Source organism: Acipenser ruthenus, chromosome 26, assembly GCF_902713425.1.
Source record: "Acipenser ruthenus chromosome 26, fAciRut3.2 maternal haplotype, whole genome shotgun sequence".
Taxonomy (NCBI): domain Eukaryota; kingdom Metazoa; phylum Chordata; class Actinopteri; order Acipenseriformes; family Acipenseridae; genus Acipenser; species Acipenser ruthenus.
The window spans coordinates 21,033,797-21,060,213 of record NC_081214.1 but is presented as its reverse complement, the minus strand read 5'-3'; the positions used below and the strand labels follow the sequence as shown (position 1 = coordinate 21,060,213).

Genomic DNA, 26,417 nt, shown 5'->3' with positions numbered 1-26,417 from the left:
GCTTTCAAGATGATTTGTTTATTTTTCTTGACCGGAACAGCTAAGAAAGTCTATATAATGTGTACCTAGTTATAAAATCAGATGTCATTGTTATCTGTCTAGCTGCAGGGACCGTGGCCGTGGTTTTAATGTAACGTAATATCAGTTTGTTCTAATATTGTGGCACCTGCTCGCAATGCTTCACAGAAGAGGATGAAGTAATGAGGCACTTCTGTCCAGACTTCTTGTTAAAACATTCACAGTAAAAAACAAAATCTATGCAAAAAAAATCTGTATATCAGCTGACAACTGCTACTGTATAAAAAATATTCCTAACCAAACTGAAACATGGTATCCATCATGTTTTGTGTCCCTGTGAAAATGTCACATTCTACTGTTAATAATGTAATCTCAATGACAGAAGTCCTTCGCCTTTTAATTGCGTATTCTCTACTTCTATAAATTGTTAGCAAAATCGGCACAGTCCATATAAAACTAACACGCATACATCAGTTAAAATCTACAGGTGTAATCTGCCTTTTTTAACCTTGAACATGAAGTTACAACTTGAGTTGAAGGGCCTGTTACTGTTGAGATGTGTTTTCAATGAGTCCCCAGTTTGGTGCCTGTGCAACAGGATGGAAGGTGGACTATAACCCTCAACCTCTCCAAGCAAGCGTCTAAACCATTGTACAGCAGAACCAGACTTGCCTAGAGCTTTAAGCACTTCTCACTTACAGGGGTCCGTAGTGACAGTGCATCACACAAAACTGCCATTATCTTAGCTCATTCGGAATGATAACTGCATATATGTTTTCCAGGTTCCTCAACATTTTTCACTGCAAAGCTGTAATTCATTTTTGTTTGATACATTGCGGTATATCTTTATGATGTAGCCTGTGCATAATTCAATTATTGTAGGACTATGTACATTCTATCAACACTTAGGGTGTTTCTCGTATTACTTCAAATATTTATTCAATTTAAGCAACGTTTTCTTTAAAAGCCTGCTTCATTCCTGGATCAAATTCTAACGCTGCTAGTTCATATCTTTAGAGTATACAACAAGGGATAGGGGGTCTTAATCTGGTCTTTCTCTTGACTGGAAAGCACCATTAATTATATATGGTAGGTACATGTTCATTACAGTGGTGATGCTTCCCCTTAGGGGGCGTCTGAAAATGTCAGGCTTGACTATCAAGTAAGGGGTTATCTTAAAACAACAACATTTAGGGAAAGAAACTAAAGTTTTACTTCTGTCTTTTGACTGAACAGGTTAACATCCCTCGAGACACCTTCTAGACCATTGCTAAGTCTATGCCACGTTGTGTCAAGGCTGTGATCAGGGCAAACGGTGACCCGTCCCAAAAGCAGACGCAGTTCTAATGCAATATCCAGGCAGGGCAGATTGCTGCGCAGAGAATGTAACAGACATTCCATATGAATTTTCCGGAATTGTAAACATACCATGAATAATTAAATCTCTTTAATGAATAAAACTTCATAAATTGAGCTTAACATTTGAACGTTCTAAGATGGATTAAAGGACTGACACAGATTTATTTATTTTTTTTGCCTCTTGTCTACTACTTGAGAGATTATGCAGTGTCTTTAATCCTAATTTCTAATATACTGTATAAAATAACCATCTCAGACAGCAATATGTCTCTTTTCCCCTATACGGGCACACAATAGCCCGCTGACCTAAAGGAAAACCTTTTTTTTACCCTATTTGAACTCAGCTCTATCACCAGCACTATAGCTCGTATCAATATGTCATATTGCCAGGGAGTGCAGAAGTTTTTTAAAATGACTGGTGTGATTAGTCAAGTATGCTGTGGAGGTGGGAAAAAAAGATCCCAGTGCTACTGTTAATTAAAAATGTTCCGAATGTTAGCAGACCAGGTGGTCAAACATGGCTGTCAGAGATACAAAAATGGGTCACATTACTATAAATTATTGATGCAGTGGTTGTGGTAGAGTGTGGGGTCCACGCCAGTCTGAAAATATAAATAGGGGTAGATTGCAGCACCCTAGTACAACTCTCCAAAGGTATATGGAAGAACGAACGGCAAAAAACTGCAGAAAAACAAGACTATGTGTCTGTTTTTTTTTTATCCAGCTGAGCAAACACTCACATGCTCCGGCTCTTGTTTACCAAGCTGATTTTCATTCAGCAATAATTCAGGTGTTGAATTGATTACAGTCAAGTAGCCCTCCGTGTTGCCTCGACGGTGTTTGAGGACGACACACAAAAACAGATATGTGTACAAAAAAAAAGAAAGTTTATTAATGATTTATCTGCTCCTCTGGAGCAAGCCTTCTGAAGCCTTTCTGTCTACTTTCTGAAGCAGTGTGTTATAGCTGAGGCTTTGCATTGTCACCTAGTGGTTAGTGCTAAGGGCTGGGAGGCAGTGAAGCTTAGTGGTTAAAGCTGAGGGTTTGGAGGCAGCACAGTAGTTATTAGAACTGACGCCTGGGAGGCAGTATTGCGTGGTGTTTACATCTGCAGACTACAGTGACCTAGTAGTTTGTGCAGGTCGGCCTGTAAGGCCTAAGGGTTGTTTTCTTGCCATTTTGTTTGCCCAGCATGTTGGAAAATAAGGAAAATAAATGCATCTTCAAGATCATATTTGCAAAAATAAATAAATAAATAAAATAAAACATGCCGTGGGGTTTTATTGAAATTGGTGCAGGTAGATTTAGTTGGTTCAATGAAAATAAATAAATTCAATTGCAGAGACTGATGTGTTTTTACTTTGCAAGCAATCAACATGAGAGCTTTCCCCTGCATTCCATGCAACTGCTACAGCCAGCATTCTGCCCAGCAAGATTAATATCGTGCAGTAGAAATGCTCATTTTTCCTCTCCTTTGCTTAGCCAGTGATATATTAGCAAGTGACCTCTGTTTTTTAACCCAAGCTTGTATTACTGACAGTAGCCCAGCAATCACAGCCTACTACTGTTTGACACACAATTCTGAGTTCAGTGACAAAGAGGTTTGGCTGGCTTATAAAAGCTAATCTTGCTCAATTGTTTTCAAGAATTAGACATCCATTAAAGTTGTCTGGATAACTGGGACTGGGACTGAACCAACCTTAGAATTTCAGTATTCTGGACTCTCTACATCTGTAGCACAAGGTAACATGGGACCTTAAAGCCCTATGGTGTGATAAATTACCATACATAAAAATAGATTTTTTTTTATCCACAACAAACTGTGCAGATATATTATTGGAAACCTATTCGTTGCTGTTTGCTTTCCAAGGATTTCCCCAAAGGGCCAGTTAGTCTTGAAAAAACAAGGTACTTTACAAGGCTTTGAAGTCGTCAAGACAAATCCTTATTTCCTCATTCAGTGGCTTCCTTTCTGAGCTTTCCAACCTAATGGTTAATAATAGAACATGAATGACAGTATTGTGATTGCAATGTGAATACCTGTATTCTTTCTTATTTATACACATAGCATTGTGTGGTTCTGTTTTTTGTGTTTTGAGATGTCTCTTATGTTGCTGTCTGCCTATAAGCAGCACTTGGAATCAAGATGTTGCACTCCTTTCTGCTAAAATATTGTCTTTCAAATCTGTATCTTTATAATTGCGATGACCTTTGTCATAAAGCTCTGGGTATTTTTTCAACGGCAAGTATTATCCTCCGTCATTCTGGAGACTGCTTCACCCTGCTGGACCATACACATTGAAGCTGTACTCTGATTGGTTAATTCCATAGATGTCACATGACAAATTGAAGGATTCAATCCTATTTATTTCGCATTGCTCCAGTGTGGCCTTGGTGTCACTCCCACGTCACCTGTCGTGTGGCTCCCGCGTCGCCTGTCGTGTCGCCTGTGGTGTGAAAGATAATTATCAAAAGTATAGGTTCTATTAATTGCGTTGCATCACTGCACAGTTTCGCTTGTCGCATTGCGTCCGGTGTGTAGAGGCCTTAAATCACACGGCTGACAGTGTTCAACACTTCCTGAAGAATGCAGAGCATCTTTCAGTAAACTTTATTTGTATTTCTAAAAAGTATTCCTGGTATGGATGCATTTATATACGTCCTTAAAGAAACATCCTTAAAATACTTCCAAATATAATTGCATTGAAAGATATGCAGTCTTAGACTTTTTAGTGGGTATGGGTGCCGCTTGCTCTTATTGCTGGAGCTAAGGGAGACTGTGGAGAAATTATGCATCTGAGATGCTTTTTGTTAACAGACTTGCAGTGTAGAAAAAGAACTGTCTTTAGAATAATGTATAATTTGTAATTATATTGAAATTAATGTATATATGATTTTTTTTTATTTTACTTTTTTTTTTAGTGCACACTATGTATTTTAAGATCGCACTGTCCATCTGCTATGTGCAGTTAGGATTTTAGAATCCTGTTCATTTTGGAATATATCCAGCTGTTAGAAATTGTGGGTTGGTAATTGGATCTTGTGTGTGTAGTTCATAATGATAGCAGTTTATTTGAAATTACACACTGCTTGTTATTGCTAGTCTGTGGATTATGACTGTGTGTGCTTTTGCTGATGTGATTGGATATCATATATTTGCTGCTTGTTATTTCCTACTGTTTTTCAATTCCCAGAAATGTGTCAGAATCTCTGGTAGAACTGATCTAATGGGAGGGCATGGGGAGGGTCACAGGAGGCCTACTCGCCCCCCTTTCATTTTTATTATTCTACTTTGATCCACATGTCTGCTTTTCCTTTGGCTCTGTCTTAAGGGCAGACAGAAGCATGTCTTCTATAAGTGGAAGCAAAACAATATCCCACCCCTTCTGAATACCTGTTGATTGCTTTCAGTTCAGGAGAAACCTTTATTATACCAAAAAATATATATACAAATAAAAAACTAAAAAAAAACTGGTTTTCACAAATACAGTACCTGAAGTGGCTTTGTTTGTAATTTTGAGGGAAATATCTCTGTAATCTTGAAATCTAATGTATTTTTTTCTTTTTTCGTCATGCTACAAAAAGCTACAATTATGTTGGTATATTAAAAACGCTGACTAAATGTAATGTGTTTTGTTTTGTTTGTTTTCTCAATAGTACTGAAATGAAATGCAAACCGGTTGATAGAAATCTCTGCAAGACAAACACACCAGCGAATTTCATTAGATACAGTATGCACAGCTCTTGAAATGAATATCAAACAATATTCTTTTTTTACCCATGAATATCTGCCACTCGCGTTGTAGAATCTCATTTATAACAAATTAATTAACGAAGCAGTTCTGTTTTAAAAAAACGACAAATGCAAGATTTGCAATTAGCTGATATGGCAATATAAGTACTATCATCTGAGCAATCACTTTTTCTAATAACCTTTTTTTTAAAATTAGACCTGTCCTTTCCCTTTTGCAAGATACTTCCTTGTACTGACATGCGTTAGATTTAGAAAATGGGAACAACAAGCTGCCAATTAACTCCTGCTGTTTGATGTTAGCAAAGTCAAGATTTTTCCTTACTCTTAACAGACTAACTTGACTGAATAGGTAGACTGAACAATGAAACAGAAAGAAAGGTATGGCTATACAATTAAAATCATAGAGATTTTAGGGAAGGCTGATGAAAAAGGTAATAAGCTATCGATAGACAGGAGGATGGAAGAGTGGGGAAGGTTGTTATCATGTCTGTGATCCACTAAATAATGATTATTCTGATGTCTGTGCCTGCTTCTTCTAATACCCTGCAACAGTTAATTGTTATTGCATGAAATTTACTCACCAGTGAAAATGTAATCTCCAGTTTGTGTTAGTCAAATACAGTTTTATATTAATGAAACTCTTCTAGGCAGTTGTTTCCTTCTTTAATGATATTCTACAACAGTTTAATAAATATCACAGCTAATATTCAGTACTTTTTATAACTGTACAGGGCCTGTTCTTATGAAACATAGTATTCACCAACAATGGACGTGAATATTTCAACAATGAGCAAAATATTTGCTTGATGTCATGCTAATTTACTCTGACATCAAAATAAATCTCAGCTCCCTCACCCCTTATGAATATTGGGATTTAGTTGTTAAAATAAAAACACATCACACTGGCATTGTCTGATTAAATATTAGTATTTCAATTTCAAATTTAGTTTCTGATTAATCCATTTTGATTGTGACCGTGTTTGAAATCATTACAGTAGTTAAAAGCTTGCAAAATAATTGGTAAAACATTAAGACAGATTAAGCATTATACACTCAGTGCACATGTTTTGAAATGTTCTATTGGATTATTTTACATTGCTAAGACATTTATAACACCAGGCATTTAAATTAATTGTGCCAAGTGCCTACTTGCATCAAACATACTTTCGACAAATTCACTTATTCGAACAAATGACATTAGCTTCTGGGATGGAACAGATAAATCAATTTATTTGTGTTGGCATTTGAAAATGAACTGCTATTGGGCCAAGTAGACCAAGTACAGTATGGTGCAGAATATTTAAAAGTCATGAAAGTGACCGTTAAGGCAAAACATTTAGATATTTACTACCATAGTTATATTTGAAATTGATAACAATTGATTAGTATATAATGTATTTGTAAGCTATCAGATTTATACAAGGATCATAAAAAACATACATACTTACATACAAATGTACAAAAAAACTACTCTAGTGAAAGTCATTTACTGGTAACACTTTAAAATAATGGCTGCAAATTCATAATGAATTCCAACTGAATACCACAGGAATAACCCCCAAATATCTTATACACTTCCAGTGAGTTCTGAAGGAATTCATTTTGAATGCAATCCTGTTAATTCATGTGGATTTAATTACCCGTATGCATTCCATGTTCCTTTGTAACAAATTATATTGATCACATGTATAAGGCAGGCATTCATGCATTCATGGCCTGCCTGGACACGGGGATAAGTAGCAGGATGCTGAGGAACAGACTGCTACTGGAGAAGAAGAACAGCGAGAAAGAGAGACTAAAAACAACCAAGGAAAACCAGAGACTGCACTTACACAGCCAAAACAGGGTGCTTTGGACTTTCTTTAATTTTATTTAATTTTATTATTTCGTCACAGTCTGAGTAGCACTGTGCTGCTCAGCTGTAGTTGTACCACTGGTTGGTAAAGCAGCAGCACGCTTTACCTGTCAAGTGTAGAGTCCCAGCTTAATAAACCGCTGCATTCCAGAACCTGCAAAACCTGTGTGAGCCTGCTTCATTTCCACACAACGCTGTTAAAGTGTTACCCATTAACTGTATATGTATACTGTATGTCTTTGCAAGGGGAAGCAGCCGAGCCATGAGCTGTTTATTGTCTAGGGCGATTGATTTGTTCAATCTGTTCTTCCACTGGCATGAGCCACAGCTGGATTTATTTAGAGAATGTTAAAGTCCAAGGTGATTTCTCAGTGCTGAGAATGCTGTAAAAAAGCTAGCTGTGCTAAAGGTTGATTTATTCACTGCATTCTTTACAAGGCTTTCAGATGGGTATGAACAAGTGCTCCTTTCCATTACCACTGTCTGAGCTCCTGATTCTCCTCTTCCAGGTGTATGACCTGCAGTACAAGGTGCTGATCGATGGAGAAGAGAGAGACAGTTTAATGGAGATCGACTCTGCGAACAGGATCGAGGTCTTCCACACTGGGAATGGCAGCGAAGAGGTTCTGGAGATCCACGACTTCAAGAACGTGAGCACCATCCTTGGCATGAGGTCTTCTTTTTTTTCAAACAATACAGCACAGTTATCCCCTGCAATGTTCAACCAAAGGTGTCATTTTAGTCTTGCTTTATTTTCTGCTTGTACTGTATCAGTGCTAAGTTTGCCTCAATCTTAAAGAAGTACTGTAGCTTCAGATGTCATTTTATTTGCTTTATTCGCACTTGCTTTTGAGCTACGTGGAGCTTGTCTAGAGAATCCTGAAATCCAGCATGCCGCATTCCTTATAAATCATGTGACAATGTGACCTCTCAACTCCGCCAGTCCCACCAACTCTCTTCCTATATCAATGACAAGTTTAGAACCACTCGGAATTGTAGCAAACAGCATACATCAGTATAAATAAAGAATAAAGAATGCAAATGAGCTACTTTCTCTTTTATATTATAAAACTAGCTTGGGTTTAGGGAGCAGCAGTTACATTAGCATTCTAGGCTGCTTCTGGTTTGTTTTTGTAACATTTACATTGTTTTCCCCCTTGAGAAACAGTGAAGGCAAACTTTGTAATGGTTCAAACAGATTTAGTGATTGAATCCGCCCTGTAGTTTTGTGTATTGTTGTGCTCCATTACTGTAGTGATGGTACAAAATAATATGCATCACAGCAGTGATTGGAAATACATACCTGCTACTTGAAAGACATCATTCTCTATTCTATTTGACAACTTCACAACAATATCAATGAACCTACGGCATACACAGACACATCCTTCATCTCCGTGGTTTAGAAATAAATTGCTTTTTTTAACGTTTTCATTATTTATTAAATATTAAAGTACGAATTTTGTTTTTTTGCAACAGACTACTCTTGAAAGAGGTTGGAATAAAAAAAAAAAACTCTTTCATAAAGAAACAGCTACTAAATTGTTCAGACACCAGTTAGCTAACATTCAAAGCAACCTGTTTAAATATAGGAACCTTAGAAAATATTTGAATGTGCTGTATCCTGTTTCTTATTGCAGTGCATTACTCCCAAATATATCATTTCACATACTTTTTTTTTAATACTGAAACATCTGTGAATCACTTTTGTAAATAACTGATTACTTTTCTAACAAGAAAAATGAGAATGAAACAAAGAGCAGCACACTTGTTGTCTACCTATAATCTATCACAGATATTAAAATGCTTTTTTGGAAGGCAGGTATATAAAAACATAAGAATGATGCCATTCTAACCATCTGAGTTATATGTTCTTGATTTCCTATCTAGTTTGGTCCTTTGGTAAGACTTTACATGGAGTGTCTCTAACTATACTGTAATTATACTGTAATTACATGTGCTGTTACATAGTATTTATATTGTAAATAATAAATCGCATTGAAACACAGTGTAATTACAAAAGAGGAGAGTAACATTTTTCATTGTGTAATTAAACATGTTGTAACTACACATTCATATGTGTAATAATTGTGTAACTACAATGTAGTTGCAGTGTAGTTAAAGAAACTTAAAGTAAAGTCTTACTGGCCCTTTATAATGAGTCACACACTTTTTCTTTTTCCCCACTCTAAAAATACCTCCAAGCTGTATTCATTTATTTCAATTCTACCTTGACTGTTCTTGGTTATTTCCAGTCTCTATTAGTGCATGAAGATTTATTGGATCGAGAGACACCTGGAAGAAAAAAAGAGAAAGCAAGTAAAGAGTTCAAAAGATTTTTGATTAAAAAAGAAAAAAAAACATTACCTTATTATATTTGTTTGTTGAGGGGTGTGCCGAGAGAGCGAGATAAAAAACACAACTAAACAAAGATTTTTTTTTTTTTTAGAAACATTGAAAAAACAGGAACTTCCTAAGTGTTAGCTGAAGGCAGAGAGTGAAATTGATTTTTATAGAGAACGGATGTTGCAGGTCATTAGATACTCTAAAGCCACCTTAAAAACAATCCTCTCTGAGACCCAAGGCTAGAAAGTCTGAATAGAAATAGGGAGAAAATGCCATCAGGACCCAAAGCACTGTTCCATTTCAATTTTCTTAGGCTAATGTGGATGTCCTGAGGACAACAGAAAAGCTGCTTGAGAACATGAGAGATACCTCAGAAAGAAAGAAAAAACTGGAGGACTGAACAAAATACATAAGAAGCAGTTAAAATAAAAATTTGCGGCAGCAGCAGATATGAATGCAGCAGAGGTATATAGTATGGGATATAGGATTGCAGTGTGAAAGAAGACCTTAGCTTCTTTCTGTGGCGTGTCTATTAAAACGGGTTGATATAGCAAAACTCAGCTCTTAGAATAATATTAAAGACAAAAGAACAATTCCAGAATATTATACTATAATGATAATAACAAAAAAAGCTTATGTCTCCCCATTCAGTAAAACAAGAATTCAAATAAAGTTGACATTTACAGGGGTAACAGAATTACGTTTTCCTCTCTCTTTTGAAAACTTGCTCTTAGACACCCAGAACTGACTCTATATTGAATGTTCTGGTTCTCAGAATTCAACTACATCCCTATACGGCAAGCTTTTAGATTCAATGTATCAAGTGACTTGCTTTTATATCCCTATTGTTAAATTCACTGTAATAATTTCGCTGTGGTTTCATTTCTTTAATTCCTTGAAGTTCTTGGTATGGGATTGACTGGATTTTAAGACCACAGCAGGAATTAGTGTTGTCTCCACAGCCTTTGTAATAAGGGGATGTGGAAATAATTTCCTTCGCCAAAAAAATATATAGTTCATTATTTTGTGCATACAAAATAGATTAAAATGGTTATGTACCTGACCAGCCAGGAAATGTTTATTACCATATAAAAAGGAAAGATGATCAGTTGTCTCCTTTTAAAAAAATGTTCTTTAAAGGAGACATGTTGATATCTCAATCTGATAACAGAAAAAACATCATGCATACCATTTCCTTCATAACGTAGATCTTCCATGGTTTGAGCTGACAGCATGGAAAATGCAAACAGAAAGATACAACCCAGATTAAAAGGAAGGTCTTTAATCATTACACTGAGGTGTAAGCAATAGGTGATTACAACCAGATAATTACACAATGAAATGCAGAGTTTCTGTTTGTACGTTTAATCAGCCAAATGACAAGGAATTATTTTGACACTTGGTGCATTTTGTAATCACATCCCTTTGCAGTTTCTTTTACGTCTCTTTCTTTATGTTCTGCTTGAGTAACTCTAGTAATCACTGTGTCTTATCTGTAGATTCAGAAACAGCCTTTCTTTATGTAGACGATTTCTTTCCAAACCAACAAATTAAATAGGGACTGATCACAAAAAAAGGAAGACACACTCTGGGTTTTATTTTCAAGTTAAACTAGACGCTTTCAAATGAATTTGAAACTTTATTTGGTAGTTTGTTTTCTACTTACAGTATGTATGCACAGTACCCATGCAGTAAAAACAAACACTATGGTATCTTGTAAAATACTGAACTATGTACTGTAGTTTACAATAAGAAACTCACTATATTTTTTTTTAGAATGGCACTATAGTATTTTTCACAGTATGTGAATATAATTTATAAAGCCCTTCATGTGAATGTAACCCCCTTGATAAGGTATTAAAATACACTACTGAATAACAAAAACAATAAATATCTTTGGCCACATACAGTATAAGACTAAAACCTTGATCTCGCTCTGTGTTACAGTCAGATATGGTTTATTCTTGGTTAACTAGTGTCTTACTCTAAAAGCAGCGATGGTCTAGGAAAGCAGATGGAAAAAGTTATGATAAAATAATCCAATGAAATATTTGAATGTCCAACATTTTTTTCTACAATTGCAATGGAAAGAGTATCCAACTGGCTGTGGATCAAAAATCTGCTTTCAAATGAAATACTTGAAGCCCTGAAGTATTAAAGTATTTTGGGTAGCAGTGAAAATGTTAACCTCTTCTGTTCTTTAGTGATATCTTCTACTGCTATATTTCAATATACATACTGTATATGTATTTCAGACCCATACAAAGCTACTCTTTTCTGTACCTGTATTTTTAAGTGTATCCCATCTCTCTAAATCATTTGTTCATTTTAATTTCTGAACATTTCTGTCCCGTACTAAGTTATTTTATTTTTCTCTGTGTAAAGGGAATAACTGGAATCCGCTTTGCCAAACATCAGAAATGTTACATCAGGACCCAAACCAAAGAACTTCCCAACATCACAGAACTGGAGAGTGGAGATGCTGTGGGGCTGGTGAGTTTTATTAACATCAATAGGGGCTGGGGCTCCCTAGTGGCGCATCCTGCACTCTGGGCAGAGTGCCTTTACTGGATGCACAATTGGTCAAGCTCTGCAGCGACCCCTGTGGCTGGCCGGGATTCAGAACTGCGCGGTCCTCCGATGCTGTAAGTTCTGGATATGGCTACACGACGGGCTTGCAGAGTGAAAAAAATGGACGGCTGACGACACTCGTTTCAGGGGACGCAAGTGCTTGTCTTCATCTCTCCCGAGTCGGTTCAGGGGTTGCAGCGGTGAACCTCCTGGCTGAATAATAATTGGACATTCCAAATTGGGAGAAAATTGGAAAATGAATAAAAATAATTGTTAAAAAACGTAGCTGCTGTTTCTTTCAGCAAAGATTTCATGTATAGTATTTCCCTGCTCTGAAATTTGACATATATCCTCTTCAGATGGAAGTTACTCAATTCCATCTATGTCAGGGATGGGCAAATATGACCTCTCCAGAGCAGGTATTTGATCCAGCCATGTTCTTAACTGAATAATTGAACCAATTAAGCCTCAAACAAAGTCCCAAAGCAATTATTTAATGTTATACAACACTCAATGTCAGTTCAGCCACTCAGAGCACAGACTGATGTTTATTTATTACACAGCAACAGCACAAATCTAAACCATACCATGCAAATATACCTTCAACCATGCAGTTATACTGTTAAATGTGTAATCATAGCCATGCAGTTATACTATAGCCCTGGTTAAAACCTTGCATTACAATGAATTAGACACAATATATGTTGCCATGGTTCTCGGCTTCCCGCTGCGGTGCCACCTCCGTCATCCTCAGCTCACAGCAGCTGTCCTTTCTAAACCCGCACAGATAGAAGTTCAGAGGCTGTAATTTCCCAAGAGAAATACCTTAATCAAGCAGCATCACCTGGTAACCTTAATGCTGACCATGTGTCTTAAATATTCCCTCAGTAACCAGGCATTGCTTTGTGCATACACCTTCTGGAAGTGGACTTATATCTTGGTTAGGCTATTCTGTAAGGCTTAAGTGGGCTGCCTCTGGGAGATAACACACACAGCTCTTAAATGCCATACATGACAGCTACAGCTGTGCAAGGCTCCTTTCTTTGAATTTAAAACTTTTCTGCTGGTCTTGTACATTCTCCACCATTTTGTACAAATTCTTCTGCTGTTCCTGTTAAATATTCAAAGTCGCAACAGCTGTGTGTTAGTTTAATTTGCTCCGTAAGGTGGGCTTGATCTGTAGATCAACTGGCAGTTTGTTCTCTGATTCTGAACCCCCCCAAGCTCGGTCCCTGGCAGAGCCTCAGGCCTTTGGGAAGTTTTCCAGGCTGGGGGACTTGTCTTGCTGCATCTCTATTCGTAAATAAACTTCAATTGTCTTTTGAATTCTAGTCTGCCGCAATATAAGCATTGTCTTGATTATCCATGTCTTTTTTTTTCTTTTTCTTGAAACAACACTGACACAACAAAGAAGCTGGTCTTTTCCTTTTTTTATTCTCCATTCACTTTTAAGGTTTAATCTGTGTTTGAAAATACTAATTGCCCAACGCCATATGTCCCTACTATTTTTTGCATTGCTGTTTTACAACCTAATTAGATTTTTCTGTTTAGCCCTAATTCACAGCTGTGTAATCCATCAAAACAGAGCTTTGCTCAGGTTGCAGTGGGAGACGACTGGGTAGATTGTGTGAGGTACTGGAGGCGATGAAGAGAGAGTGTGGAGGATTAGTGCAAAGCTGCGTGTGCATATTGAAGAGGACAGGTTTTCCTGGGATTCAACCAGACGACCAGTTTCACCATCACTTAGTTTAATCAACTGGGAATTTCAAGCCTTTTTCATAAGGGGGGTATTCCTTAATGTTTGTGAATGGGTTTGATGAAACATATGGATATCTATCTTGTTGGAGGCCTGACAATAAATTGCAAGGAGGCATAAGTCTTTCTGTTACTAGCCAGAGAAAAACGGAATTAAATTAATTTTAATTCATCTTCATTTTAATTCATAGCTGTCCATAAATATTATTATATTATTTACCAAAACTCATTATAGTATATTCCTTTTAAAGTTTACTTCAAATTATTATTATTTTTTTTGTGGACAGCAGATGTGAAACTATACAATGTATACTTTATATGCCCAGAAGGATTGACAATAAAAAATAACCTTAAATATTAGATCAAACATTACTCTCCCTCTGTCCCTTGTTACATGGTGGGTAAGGTTATGTAGTAATCCCATGTTTGATGTATTATAATATATATATATATATATATATATATATATATATATATATATATATATATATATATATATATATATATATATATATATATACAGAGAGAGAGCTGACAGTCTCAGCATACCATAAATGAATGACAAGCAATCATATGCTCTCTATGGTGATTTCTCAGATTTTTTTTATTATTATTATTATTATTATTTTGAGCAAAGGTGAACAAGCTGAACTAATCTGATTAATACAAAATAAAAGCTATTTCACACAATCTGCTTTCTATTTATTAAGCAATTAAAAAAATCTGCCACAGATGACTGTTTATCCCTTATATTAATTTAAAATGATTTCTCCAAGAAGAACTCAATAAGATGAGATTGTCCCTATTCTTTGAGGGTCCTTGGAGGCACACCCAGTTACAGATCATTGATTACAGACTATCAAATTATAATTATTTATACTTTACCAGGGCTGCTGTGGAAAACACATTGTATTCCACTCTTGAAGAAGGCTTCTATTTTTGTGAATTAGAAGGCCATTTCTCTATGGAATAAAACTAATATTGAATAGGAGTTGATTGGTTTCAGAAGTAGATTTATAAGCTGTTTGGGAGGAATTATTGAAAGGAACTCAAGTATTCCATTTTCTAATAATATAATTCATTTTTATCATCCTAAATTCTGCATACTGTATACCATGATTTTTGAAACTGTGTCTGAACATTGTGTGATTTTCTTATTTAATGTAAGGCTTTTCAAATATACTACTTAGTTCTGTCCTGTCTTTGTGGCTCTGTTGCAGCTTGAGGTGCCTCTGTGTCTGAGAGTAAGAAAGAAACTGGTTTCTCATGGCTCAGAGAGCAGTTGTGACCTCGGGTGGATGTTGTTTATGCATAAGTTGTTTCTACTTAAAAAGCTAATTTTAATCAATAGGTGCGAACCCCAATCAACCCAGCTAAACCTGGTTTGAATTCACAAACTTCTGCTATGGGTGACACACTGTGCTGTTTGTGCCGTGTCATGGGGCGTTTGCTGGCGCACCTCCAGTAAAGCGGGGCTGACTCCTTTTCATTGGTGAAGGTGGAGTTCCACTCATTGTGGGCAGTTAGCTGCCCAGTATATTAATGTCTGTAACAATTGTTTCAGGGCTCGAAGACCACCTGTTGAGACCGTTAGGTTTACCTGCAGGTTTGTTGCTCAAGATTTCACCTGCTGAGACCTGTAACTTTGCTTATAGTATTCCCGTGATTGCGTCCTGTACTGTCTTTGGATTTGCTTTGTTCCATATGATAAAACTCTTTTGATTGAAATTGCCTGAAGAAGATTGACTTCTTATTGTTAAGAAGAAAACAAACCTTACACCATGGTATACTGCAAAAAATAAATGCAAGGGTGCACCACAGGAAACAATCTTTCTGCAAATGTGAGTCTGTTGTCAAGTGCAGGACTAGAGAGTCTTTGTTACTATTCCCCTGGATAAAAGACAAAGATCAAACTACACTTGACTGATGCACCTCTCTAAGACCTTTGAAGGGAGCACAAAAGGCTGCCAAGTATTATTTTTTTTTTTCAGCAGGAGGAGGATATCACAGCAACCGAGTTTGAGGACTCTCAAGTGTGGGTTCCAGCTGAGGAACCTATTGAGAACCGTGCCTTCCTGCTGGACTCGAAAATCTTTGAAGTCTGTGAAACCCTGCCTATTCACTGGATCCACCCATCATCCCTCAAAGGTATGCTGTGCCTGCTTAGTCTTTTAAACTCCAGGTGGCTGCTTTGATTCTAATTGGTAATTACTGAGAACCATATTGATCAGGTAGCAGTTTTAGGGAACACAGCTTGTAAAATGAGGGGTTATTTTTTATATGTAGTCTGACTACGTCAGTTCAGTGCGATAAGCACAGAACAATATTCAATAATAATTGATCAGGTTCTTTTTATTTGGATACAGAGTTGAATACGGGGAACAGTGTCACCGAGAAAAACACAGACAATAGATACATATAAAATCAATGAGAATGTTTCAATTTGACAGCACGGTTAAAAGAAGCAGCAACGCATTGTTCAATACCTTTATATAGGACCACAACTATTCAGTTCACCAGCAAGTGATCAATAACAGATTTTCCATTAACAGGTCATCATCATTAAGATTTGTTGAAAGTAATTTTAATCACCAAAAGTGCAAACGGCAATATTTCACTTTGGAAAGTGCTTAGTGAATGTAGTAAGGGTACGGTTCATTAACCAGGCATAAAATAGAGGATAATAATAAACACCAACACTGACTAATGTAAAAACACAAAACATATAACACATTGTCTGTGCAGGGGCCGGAGCATCAGAGCGAGAGAAAACTCTGTATAACAATCTCTTACTTTACTCTCCATACCATAGGTCACGATTAGCTACCGACAGGCTAAAAACTCTTAATTCACACATTGTTCAAACCGGCATACTGTACGTCAGCTGAATACTCATCATCAGGAAAGTCCATGTACAGGTTTGTTTCACTTCCCTCTGTTACTCTCCGTTCCAAACACTAAAATTGTGTTCCCATTCCTGCACAACCAAAACACAACAAAGGAAGGACAACAGACACAAACCCCCAGGATGGCCGTCCAGTTTGCAAGAGGTGTGGGCTATTTATCTTCAGGTGTGTAAAACTATCAATAATTCAGTTAGTCGGTACCAATAAGGCATAACAAGTGAACTGAGTGGAGAAGCTACTAGAAAGTGATAAATCAATTACAAAGTGTTAGTCAACAACATATACAACGTGCACTAATCAAATCAAAGTGTAAAATTATCAAAATTAAACATACAAATGACAAATAAATATGTGCAAGATTACAGGGGCATTATTGACCCTGTTACTTAAGTGTCAGTTTTGGACAGAAGATTTAAAGCATGGAATATTCTGCATGATAATTTGACAGACAGACAGACATTCTAGGAGAGAAAAGTTTGATCTTTTTACAGAAAGTAAAGGAATTGCAGCAACTTTCTGGATACAGTTGATTTACTTCCTCAAGTCTTCCGTTTACTGAATCAAGACATGGATGGAGTCATTCTCCAGTGTTTCAGAAATAAAATCAATTCTTAATTAATCGTTGTATAATGCACAAATAGCTCTGTAGGTAATAACGCAAGTCTTTAAGTCATTGTTCAACTGGCCACAGTTGATGGTTTCTTAGGTCTCTATTAGGCATCTTTCAACACATTTGTCATCATTGTAAACAATTCCTTTAATGCATGACTCCCATGTTAATTGCCTTGTAGGAGCATTAAGATCAAATAAAATGTGGAACAGTAAATTCACGTGGCTGTTCTGAAAAATGCGCATCATGTTACGGATCTCCTTCAGTTGAATTGTGTCGACATCGCAGCTCTCAAGGAATTGCAAGACTGTAAACCCTGTAAAGCTTCACTGGCACTTGGCATGGTCATGACAGTCTATGTGTTTTCTTCGTCGCTGTCGTTTTCTGTATCCATCTTTTAACTACGTTTGAGCTCCGTACAGCAAATTAAACCGTCAAATGATCGATGATCTAATGCAGTGAATAATATTCAGAGGCATGCGTGGTTAGACTGTAAAAATGGGGAGCCAACTCCAGGACCACAATATATCCGAACCCGCAGTATAGAGTGGGGCGGTATAACGAGGAGTGGGTGTATTTTCAGTTTCAAGTAGTACTGTTGCCTGCTTTCCTCCTACACACAGGTTCAACTTAATAGAAGATTATTAAAAAATGACAAACATTTTGATGGGGAGTCACGGAAGACAATGGTAATGGAAATGTTTGATTGCATGGGTATCCTGCATTCATCTCCTGTTTTAATTTGATAATTCAAAAAAGCTTTACATTTCAGATGCAGAGTTCCATGACATTGAAGATGTAGAGCTATCTAAGGATGATGAGGCTCGTGAGGATTCTTCCCTACTCGCCAAACCAAAAGGAAACCGCAAGGCCCGAGACATTACAGACCACCTCCCTGTCAACGACTATGTAAGTGGTCAGATTCCTTGTACACTACTCTGCACCAGAGTGCTGTTTTCTCGGTTTCCACAATAACTGAGAAATCAATAACGAATTCTAAGCTTTGCAAAAAGCAAGATTTAATTTAAAATGGGATGATGTTCACCTTAAAGAGTAATTTTAGATATGCAATATCACAGTTTTTCTAACTACTTGTTATGCTTGTGGTTTAAGCTTCACTTTCCATATCAGTTTCTGTTTCAGTCATCACATGCTGGTGTTCTTAAACATGATTTCTGTCTAAGTTCACCTGGTACACCAGAGTGCAACCAATAACCTGTCCACCTGTAACACTTGGGCCTTAGTGGATGCAAAACATACAACAGAAGGATATACCACATAGAACAAATGTGGTATTTCTAACATCCAGTGAAGTGTTGCAGTGGGACAGGTTAGCAGAACTAAGAGAAAAGACATGATAGGTCTAAATAAGAAAAATGCATTATTTAGATCAACAAAGATCCTTTACCTTTCCAAAAAACAGAATTGGCCCTTTAACGTTGATGAAATAATTTATTGCAAACAAAATTGTGCAGTGTCTTTAAATATTTTTTCTCGGGTGCTAGCAGCTTAGAATACCCTTTAACGTAAGATCCTCCTGAGGTTATTAACTAATGGATGAATCCATTTATTTATTAATTATCTGTTAATTAATGAGGAGAAAACTCTTTTGGCAAAAGTGCTTCAGTGTTGTAGCAGGCAGGCTCTGGTGGCTGCATAACAACTGCACAACAGCATCTGTTTCACAGTTTAAAAATGCTCAATTATAAAATCAGTTCACTAACACAATAAAACCGCATTTACCATATTAATGAGTGCATTTAACAACGTTTCTAATACAATTAAATAATGCCTTTATGAATAAATCATCATTATCAAGGGAAGTAGTTGGTCTCAGTGGGGTGTTACAGTGACTCAACTGATCAAAGCACACAATCAAGTACCAGGTGATTGCTGCAGATCTACACACAAACACACACTTGAACACACATGCATGTCTTTGTTAGGGAGGAACACATCTGCAGTCTAATCTCACTCCGGCATACAGCCGCATTAGTAAACCGACACTGCAGCTTTTGAAAACACAGTAGATCTGATCCATATTATCTGATGCCTCTGCTGGCTCGAACACAAGTTAATTAATATTGCCTTTTAAAGCTTTGGTGGTTTTTCCTCATCAAAGCATCTGTCTTTTCCAGACGGTGCTGCTTGTGGCAGCAGCTCAAGTGCAGGTCATTAAAAATAACTCCAAAAATGAGAGTGCCCTGTGATGCTGCTGCATGTCCTGTGATGCTGCTGCATGCCCTGTGATGCTGCAGCGTGCCCTGTGATGCTGCTGCATGTCCTGTGATGCTGCTGCATGTCCTGTGATGCTTCTGCATGTCCTGTGATGCTGCAGCGTGCCCTGTGATGCTGCAGCATGCCCTGTGATGCTGCAGCGTGCTCTGTGATGCTGTTGCATTCCCTGCTCCTTAAACACCCAGATAGAAGAAGCAGAGCAGTTTGGGTCTAGAGCAGAAAAGTAAGACACTTAAACAAAACATGAATAAACAATAATATGGACCTAACTGCATCAATCTCAGGGACTGCAATTTAATCGAAATGCAGGAAGGACAGTCCAAGTCTTTGTTCCAACCATGTTATAAAATTGGTGGTTCTCAAACCTATTCCCGTGACTTTTGCTATTGAAGAAATTACATTTCTAATGATATAAATATATGAATTTGTATTTTATTGTATACACATAAGCATGGAAAATAAAAATGCTAAATAATAAATCAAAATGTTATACTGTAGTATACTTAATCTGATAGCGTTTGAATGAAATGTCTAGTTTATAAAAAAAAAAATACCTCTGTATCATTAAGTTTTATGGCTTGTGATGTGGTCGTTTCGTACCCCCCCCAAAACACTTTGGTGACCTCCCCCCCCAGAGAATCCCGACCCCCAGTTTGAGAACCGTTGTTCTAAATTGTTAAATTGAACTAATTAAACATCCAACCAGGTCCTAAAGTAGTTCATGATTTCATATATCGATTGAACCTGGAGTAGAATGACTCTCCAAGACTCCCTTTAGAGAAGCTAATTAGGTTTATTGGTTAATTGATTGATTTAAGATTGGCTGTGGTCCATTGACCAGGCTCAAGAATCATGTGTAGCCTAAATATACATTGTGTCTTATTAACATGTATACAACTCACAGCAGCCTCAATTTTACTCATTATTTTGTCAAAGAACACAGGCTGTTATCTGTGGAAACGCAAAGCCGCTGTTCTGAACCTGCAGCAGATATTAAAGGTATGGGTATACAGTTCCGGTGTGTTCCTGATCATTACTGAAATAACTCAGGTCTTTAACAGACGATGTCTTCAGAGCCTGCCACAGTGTATTAGTACTTCAAACTAATCTTCCCTGCTGTGTACTTTTCATAAATAATCATTAAAGCTCTGGTGACAGAGGTCACAGGAAATACACAGCTGACCTTTCAACACTGCTGCCATCCCGAAGCATTCCTGGACACCTTTCAAACTGAATAACTGTCATCCAGGAACATCAGAGAAACTGTAACATGGGTCCCTGACCTAGATTCCTCAGATAAGCCTTGGAGATGATTGGGTCCTTTTTCCAGCCGAGCTCCCTGGCTTGTAAATCCTGGCCAACAGGAATTTCAGAGGAGGCTGAGCATCTTCAATGTGACCGCTGTGCTTCAGATCAAACCTTGTGCGTTTCTAACAGCAAGAAGCGCATCCAAGTCTTCGATTTCCACTGCGCTCTCAGTCTCCGAATCCAATTCGGAAATCTGAAAAAGGTGATCAGGCAGTTCAATGAGAACCTGCAGGCAAAGAGTTTCTGTATGGAAAAACAAAGTAAAAACCTTACTGTGAAACCTATTCACAGAGCTGTACCTCACCCAGACATAGAACATATATATATATATATATATATATATATATATATATATACTGTATATATTTATAAAGGACCAAACAAGCAAAGGATATAATTCAAGGGTCTATGTTCATAGAGCTTTAGCGGGTTTCAATGCATTTACTGGCATGCTAATGTTTTATGAATATGGGCCAAGGTCTATTAAACACTCTCAAGTTGTTTGTTTCTCATTTTTGATTAACAATGAATTAATTAAAGACTGTAGTAAATGTTCTGAAAACATGCTCCAGTATTTTTTTATTCATACTAAATTATTTTGAAATATTCTAGCAATTAAACACATATTCATATTAAACCTTTAATCATCAGTAATGCATCATAGACACATATTTTAAAGTGTCACACAATGACCAATATTATTGGTATTAAAATGCATTACTAAAGTGGCAGTCACAATTAATTTTCAGATATTCAAGACATAACAAGACAGCTATGTAAAACAGTGGCTATAACGTATTAGAATAATACTGATACAATTTTCACATTGTTACATTTTCCTTTTGCAAATGCTGTATATATTAACATTTCACTGAAATGTGAATGGATAGGAGTTAGTTACGTTATTATGTGTAAGTTGATTTATTGATTTTTTTCTATTTTCTTCTTATAGAAAGCAATTTAAAAAATGGAAACACTATGTTAAACCACAATCTAGCAATATCATTTTTAATCAGCTTTACATGAAAAGCTAACACCATTTCCTTGGGATAGAGATTTAAGTTATGTAGCTACAAATACAGTTGTATGGGTATGTAAATTGGAGACTTAAGTCCTAAGAACAATGGTGAACTTTCTTAAATGTCCTTGGCTCTTTGATAGTTCTTATCATAAGCAGAGGCTACTTACCATGATAAACTCAGGCCTTTGACGTACATTAATGTTGGATTTGGTTATTTTTTTATAGTCTTAGTAGGGAGCAAGGGATTCATTTAGGTAAAGAGTGGTGGCTGGGTGCATCATATTTATACAGGACCACTGAGAATACCTACAGTACCTGTATAAATCCATATAAATATAAACTGCAATGAACATGCAGTATTCAATTACTGTACCACTGGGATTAGCAGCTCTGAAACTGTGAAATAATTAGTGAGTTGTCCCAATTGTGTGAATTTGCTCATTTATTTATTTATTTTAGAGCATTCCATTATTATTTACTTTGTCAGAATTGCATAATAAATGCAGTGTTGTGTGGATCCCCAGTGTGGTTTAGAATGCAGCATGAGTTATGCAAGGGTGGTTCAAGACTGGCTTGAGATTTTGGCTTGGGACCTGCAGGGAGCAATGTCCTTTTCACTCTCAAGCCAATTTGCCTCATTGCTCTCAGGCACCAACAAGTCCAGACTTCCCAGGCTGGGCTCTTTTATATCTTAAATGTAGTGGGAGCAAATGCAGTGACTGGATGTATGTAACATTTGGTAAAGCTACCACAACTTTGTAAAACTTCAACCTATTCATATTGAATACAAAACAACATTAGAACCATTGCTCAATACAATGCCACTTGTTGTTTTGAGTATTAACTACAGTTTAACATAGTAATACCAATATTGAAGTGCATTTTCTGTATGACTTGTGAAAGGTGAGAAAAAGCTGTCCCCACTCATTTCTATATTTCAGTTAATACCATTACTGTATGGTCATAGTAGAGATAAAGTGCTGTAACAGTCCAGTTGAAGTTCAGGCAACCTGCATTCTGTGGATCGTACCATTAAATTACTATTGATTGTACCATTAAAAAGGAACCTATGCCTGGTTCATTCAATGGGAAGGTTTTGCATGTAAACAGTGTCCCTGGATTTTCATCTTACACATGCCCTGCTCTTGAAATGTGCACTGTGTGTATCCATAAGTGAGCACCTCCTACTGGAGTAGGGTGGAAGTTCCGGCTGTGCTCAAGTCAAGGTCTTTCTTATCACAGGCTGCCATGCTTAATCCAGTAACAGCTTTATCAGGCCCAGACACAATCTATTAATTCTACTCAATTTACCTTCGTTTGGGTTTCACTTACCCCTTATTTAAATTCTGGCCCATTCGGTAAGCGCAAATAAAATTCTTGTTAGCCCATAATTATTCTGTTAATTGCTTTAGGATTGTCCCCTTCACTTAAAGTCAAGGTCAGGAAGATAGACGGTGCAGTGGAAAAAGAAAGCCTTCATTTGTATGCTGAAATTATATGGGGGGCGTGATGAAAGCAATTGTGTAATTATCCTCTTATCCAGCTGTGTCAAGCTCTTTTTAATTGAAGGGGCGTCAAATAAAATAGTGTTGAGCTGCCAAGGGTCAGAGAGAAAGCTGGAAGTGAAGAATGATTTGTGTCACTGGCACAGACCAAGGGCAAGGTCAAGGGCATTGTGTTATTATGTGTTATGCCCTGGTAAACCACATCAAGGGAATTGCCAATACACTCTTAGTGTGTTTCACACTGGTTATTTTGATATGAGTGTTAAAGGTTAAATCACTGTTATTGTACCTATGGCTTGCTTCCCATAACACTTCTCATATCCCCGGTAGTAACTGATTGTTATTGCACAGGAGTTTTGAAACAGCGCAGAGGAGAGGAGGTCCCTGTCTTGTAAACCTTATGACCATAATACTCAATATAGAATCTGCAGAATCAAACCACGGATGCAGTATTTTGCTGAACTCTCTGTATTGGACATTCTTATAGCAGTACCGTCACCTCTTCAATACTGTATATTCTTCTTAGGTTCATTACTGTTTTTGTGGAACATTTAAGTAGCAAGGTTATTTGAAGTGACTAAAATCACCAGACATTGCCTGCAGCACAGTAACAGTTAAAGCTTAGCGCTTATATTAGGTCCAGCAAGCCTATAATATATAAATCTGGTGCCATACCTAATTACATGATGAATATATGGTTTAAGTTAATTTGTTTTACATCTAATTAGATCTCCATTTGCATATGTGCTTATTAGCTGAATCGAGATTAGCGCATTTGTAAAGCACTACTCCACATTCTGTTAGCCTAACGACACACCTGATTATAACATGGGTGTCGGGTGCCAGGAATGCAGTGTGATGGATTGTGGGTTAAACGAGTGCTTGCTTGCAATTTCATTTCCTGTTCCTGACATGCAGCCTTCTCAGGCTTTGCTTTTGTATTCCTTGTTGGGGCTGCTCAAAAATTATAACAGAACAAATGGATATTTAATTATGTCGGTAACACTATATTTTTGTTTCCGTCTCATAAAATGAAAATGTAGTACATCTGTAAAATTTGAATGAGCTCCTAGTGCCACTCCATAAGCCAATCTTTTATATGTATTTAAACAAACAAACAAACAAAAACATTCTTGATTCTAAAATAAGAAATATTTTAATAATATCTGCACCCTCAAGGGGTCCTCGAGTGATTACCTGGTGAAGGCACAAAGGGTACAGTCAGTGGAGCACAGAGGAACGTCCTGGCTGTGTGGTGTTTTTGGCTATGCCGATATTAGCCAGGGGTTGCACAGGTAGCATTGCAGAGACTCTGGTGCTCCCTGGTTAGGCAGTCTAATACCTGCAAAGTTGCTACGTAGCTCTCCCCAATACTGGTGTTGTCATGGGACACTCCCCCTGTGCTCCAGTTATACTGAGCTGTTGTGGTGATTACTGTACTTGGACAGTCTAAATTTGGAAAACTATCATATCAAGGCTCCACATTCAAGGTAATTATAATTTGCCCCAAACTTTTTTTTCTTTGCAGTTGCCAGGGGACGCAGTGTGGGAGAGTGTAAAATGGCTTTGGCAGTGTTCAGGGTTAATGATTCCTTGTTTCTAACAGAGGGAGAATGAAGTGGAGCTGGACGACAGACTGGACGAAAGGGGGATCTGCTGCCAGTACTGTCGCCGTGGTTACCGCTTCTGCCAGCGCTACTTCGAACCTCTTCGTGGTTACATGCCGTACCCTTACTACTACCAGGGGGGCAGAGTGATCTGCCGAATCGTCATGCCGTGCAACTGGTGGATAGCCCGGATGCTAGGGAGAGTGTAGAAGCTGTTTACTGGATCTGCATTCCATACTGTACTGCACCCGTGAGGACCTGAGGCATTGTTTTACCCATTTTCTTTTAATTTCTTTTTAATCTTTTAGTGGGCAGCTTTTTCTGTTTTTGAAATGCCATCGAATGTTTATTAAATTCATGTTCGTTTTTCACTTATTCTATGCTGTTTTAATACCTTTTCAAATGTATTGGTTTTTCAGCTTGTTACAAATGTACTCTGTCTTGTAACATTACATATTTAACATAACCTAATAACCTTAATGAACCTCAATGAAAGAAATCTCACTCCCATAGAATAAGCATGGGAAGCTTTAGTGTGGGCTATTAAACTAGTTTGTAAATAACATTTTAGTATACATAACTTCATAACACAGACACATTAATTGCACATATTTACACAGTGCTTACCATTAACTGATATTCACTTCATGCACTACAATTCTGTAATTGTGAGGATGGGACCCCTCCTCAGATATCACACTTGTCATTGAGAGGTGGGACTGGAACAGCTTCAGCACAGCTGTAGTTTAGGATTCTTATACATTTAGCTGTCTTCTCCTTAGAGAAACGCAAACCCTAACTAAAGTCCACAACACTGCTTTTCAATTTACCCACTGGTACTTGAAATCGCAGCTTTTATTTTTTACAATAAATGAGAATTAGCCTTAAATTACTTTTCTGTACATATGTATGCATGCTTATTATTACAATACAATGTACTTAATCTTGTGTAGACTGGGGAATTACCACTGCTTGATTGCATTCAGACTTATTCTATCAAATATGTTGCTGTACCCACGTCTCCTGCTCTAACAGTAATGCTATGGAACAGAAGCCCTGCAGAAGATAGAATAACTTTAACAAATCTGCTAGTCTACAGAAATATGACCATTTTTAGCAGATGTGCTGCTTCAGTTCTTGCTTGTCAGCCAGAGAGTGCAAGGTTCAGGTCTCCTCTCCACATTATGAGTGGTAACTGGGATTGCAGGCATTCATTTCAGCAATGTACATTATACCGAAAACCACAGTAGTTCTTTCAGGTCAAAAGCTCCAATTTCTTGTCATGTTTTGTGATAGGGTGTTGGTTTTAAGCTGGAGACAATCTGGGTCAATTCAGTTGATCAAAACAGTGACAGATTAAATGATATCGCCATTTAGATCATCATGCACCAAGAATATGTAAACCAAAATCTCGAACTCATTTCCTTGTAAGATTAGAACTATCTCCACTAAACTGCCTGTGACAAAGCTTTTGAAATTGTTGCTGAAGCACGACTCAGTGAACCCCAGTTCACGATGTCTGGTATAAAACAATACTGTCATATAAACCCGAGTTATAATATTT

The 26,417-nt window shown here is 37.3% G+C and overlaps 1 protein-coding gene across 3 annotated transcripts in view; it reads left to right on the top strand.

Moving 5' to 3' along the window:
• Positions 1-26,203, top strand: part of LOC117430310 (tenomodulin) — a 38,926-nt gene extending 12,723 nt beyond the window's left edge. For 2 of the 3 annotated variants that reach the window (XM_034050217.3, XM_059001393.1), the window contains exons 3-7: positions 7,496-7,636; positions 11,718-11,825; positions 15,650-15,806; positions 17,947-18,083; positions 24,853-26,203. In XM_034050217.3, coding sequence (XP_033906108.3) covers positions 7,496-7,636; positions 11,718-11,825; positions 15,650-15,806; positions 17,947-18,083; positions 24,853-25,062 — 753 coding nt within the window. In that variant the 3' untranslated portion in view covers positions 25,063-26,203. The remainder of the gene's footprint in view (positions 1-7,495; positions 7,637-11,717; positions 11,826-15,649; positions 15,807-17,946; positions 18,084-24,852) is intronic. The other variant, XM_034050218.3, reaches the window with a different exon arrangement.
• Positions 26,204-26,417: the final 214 nt, after the last annotated feature.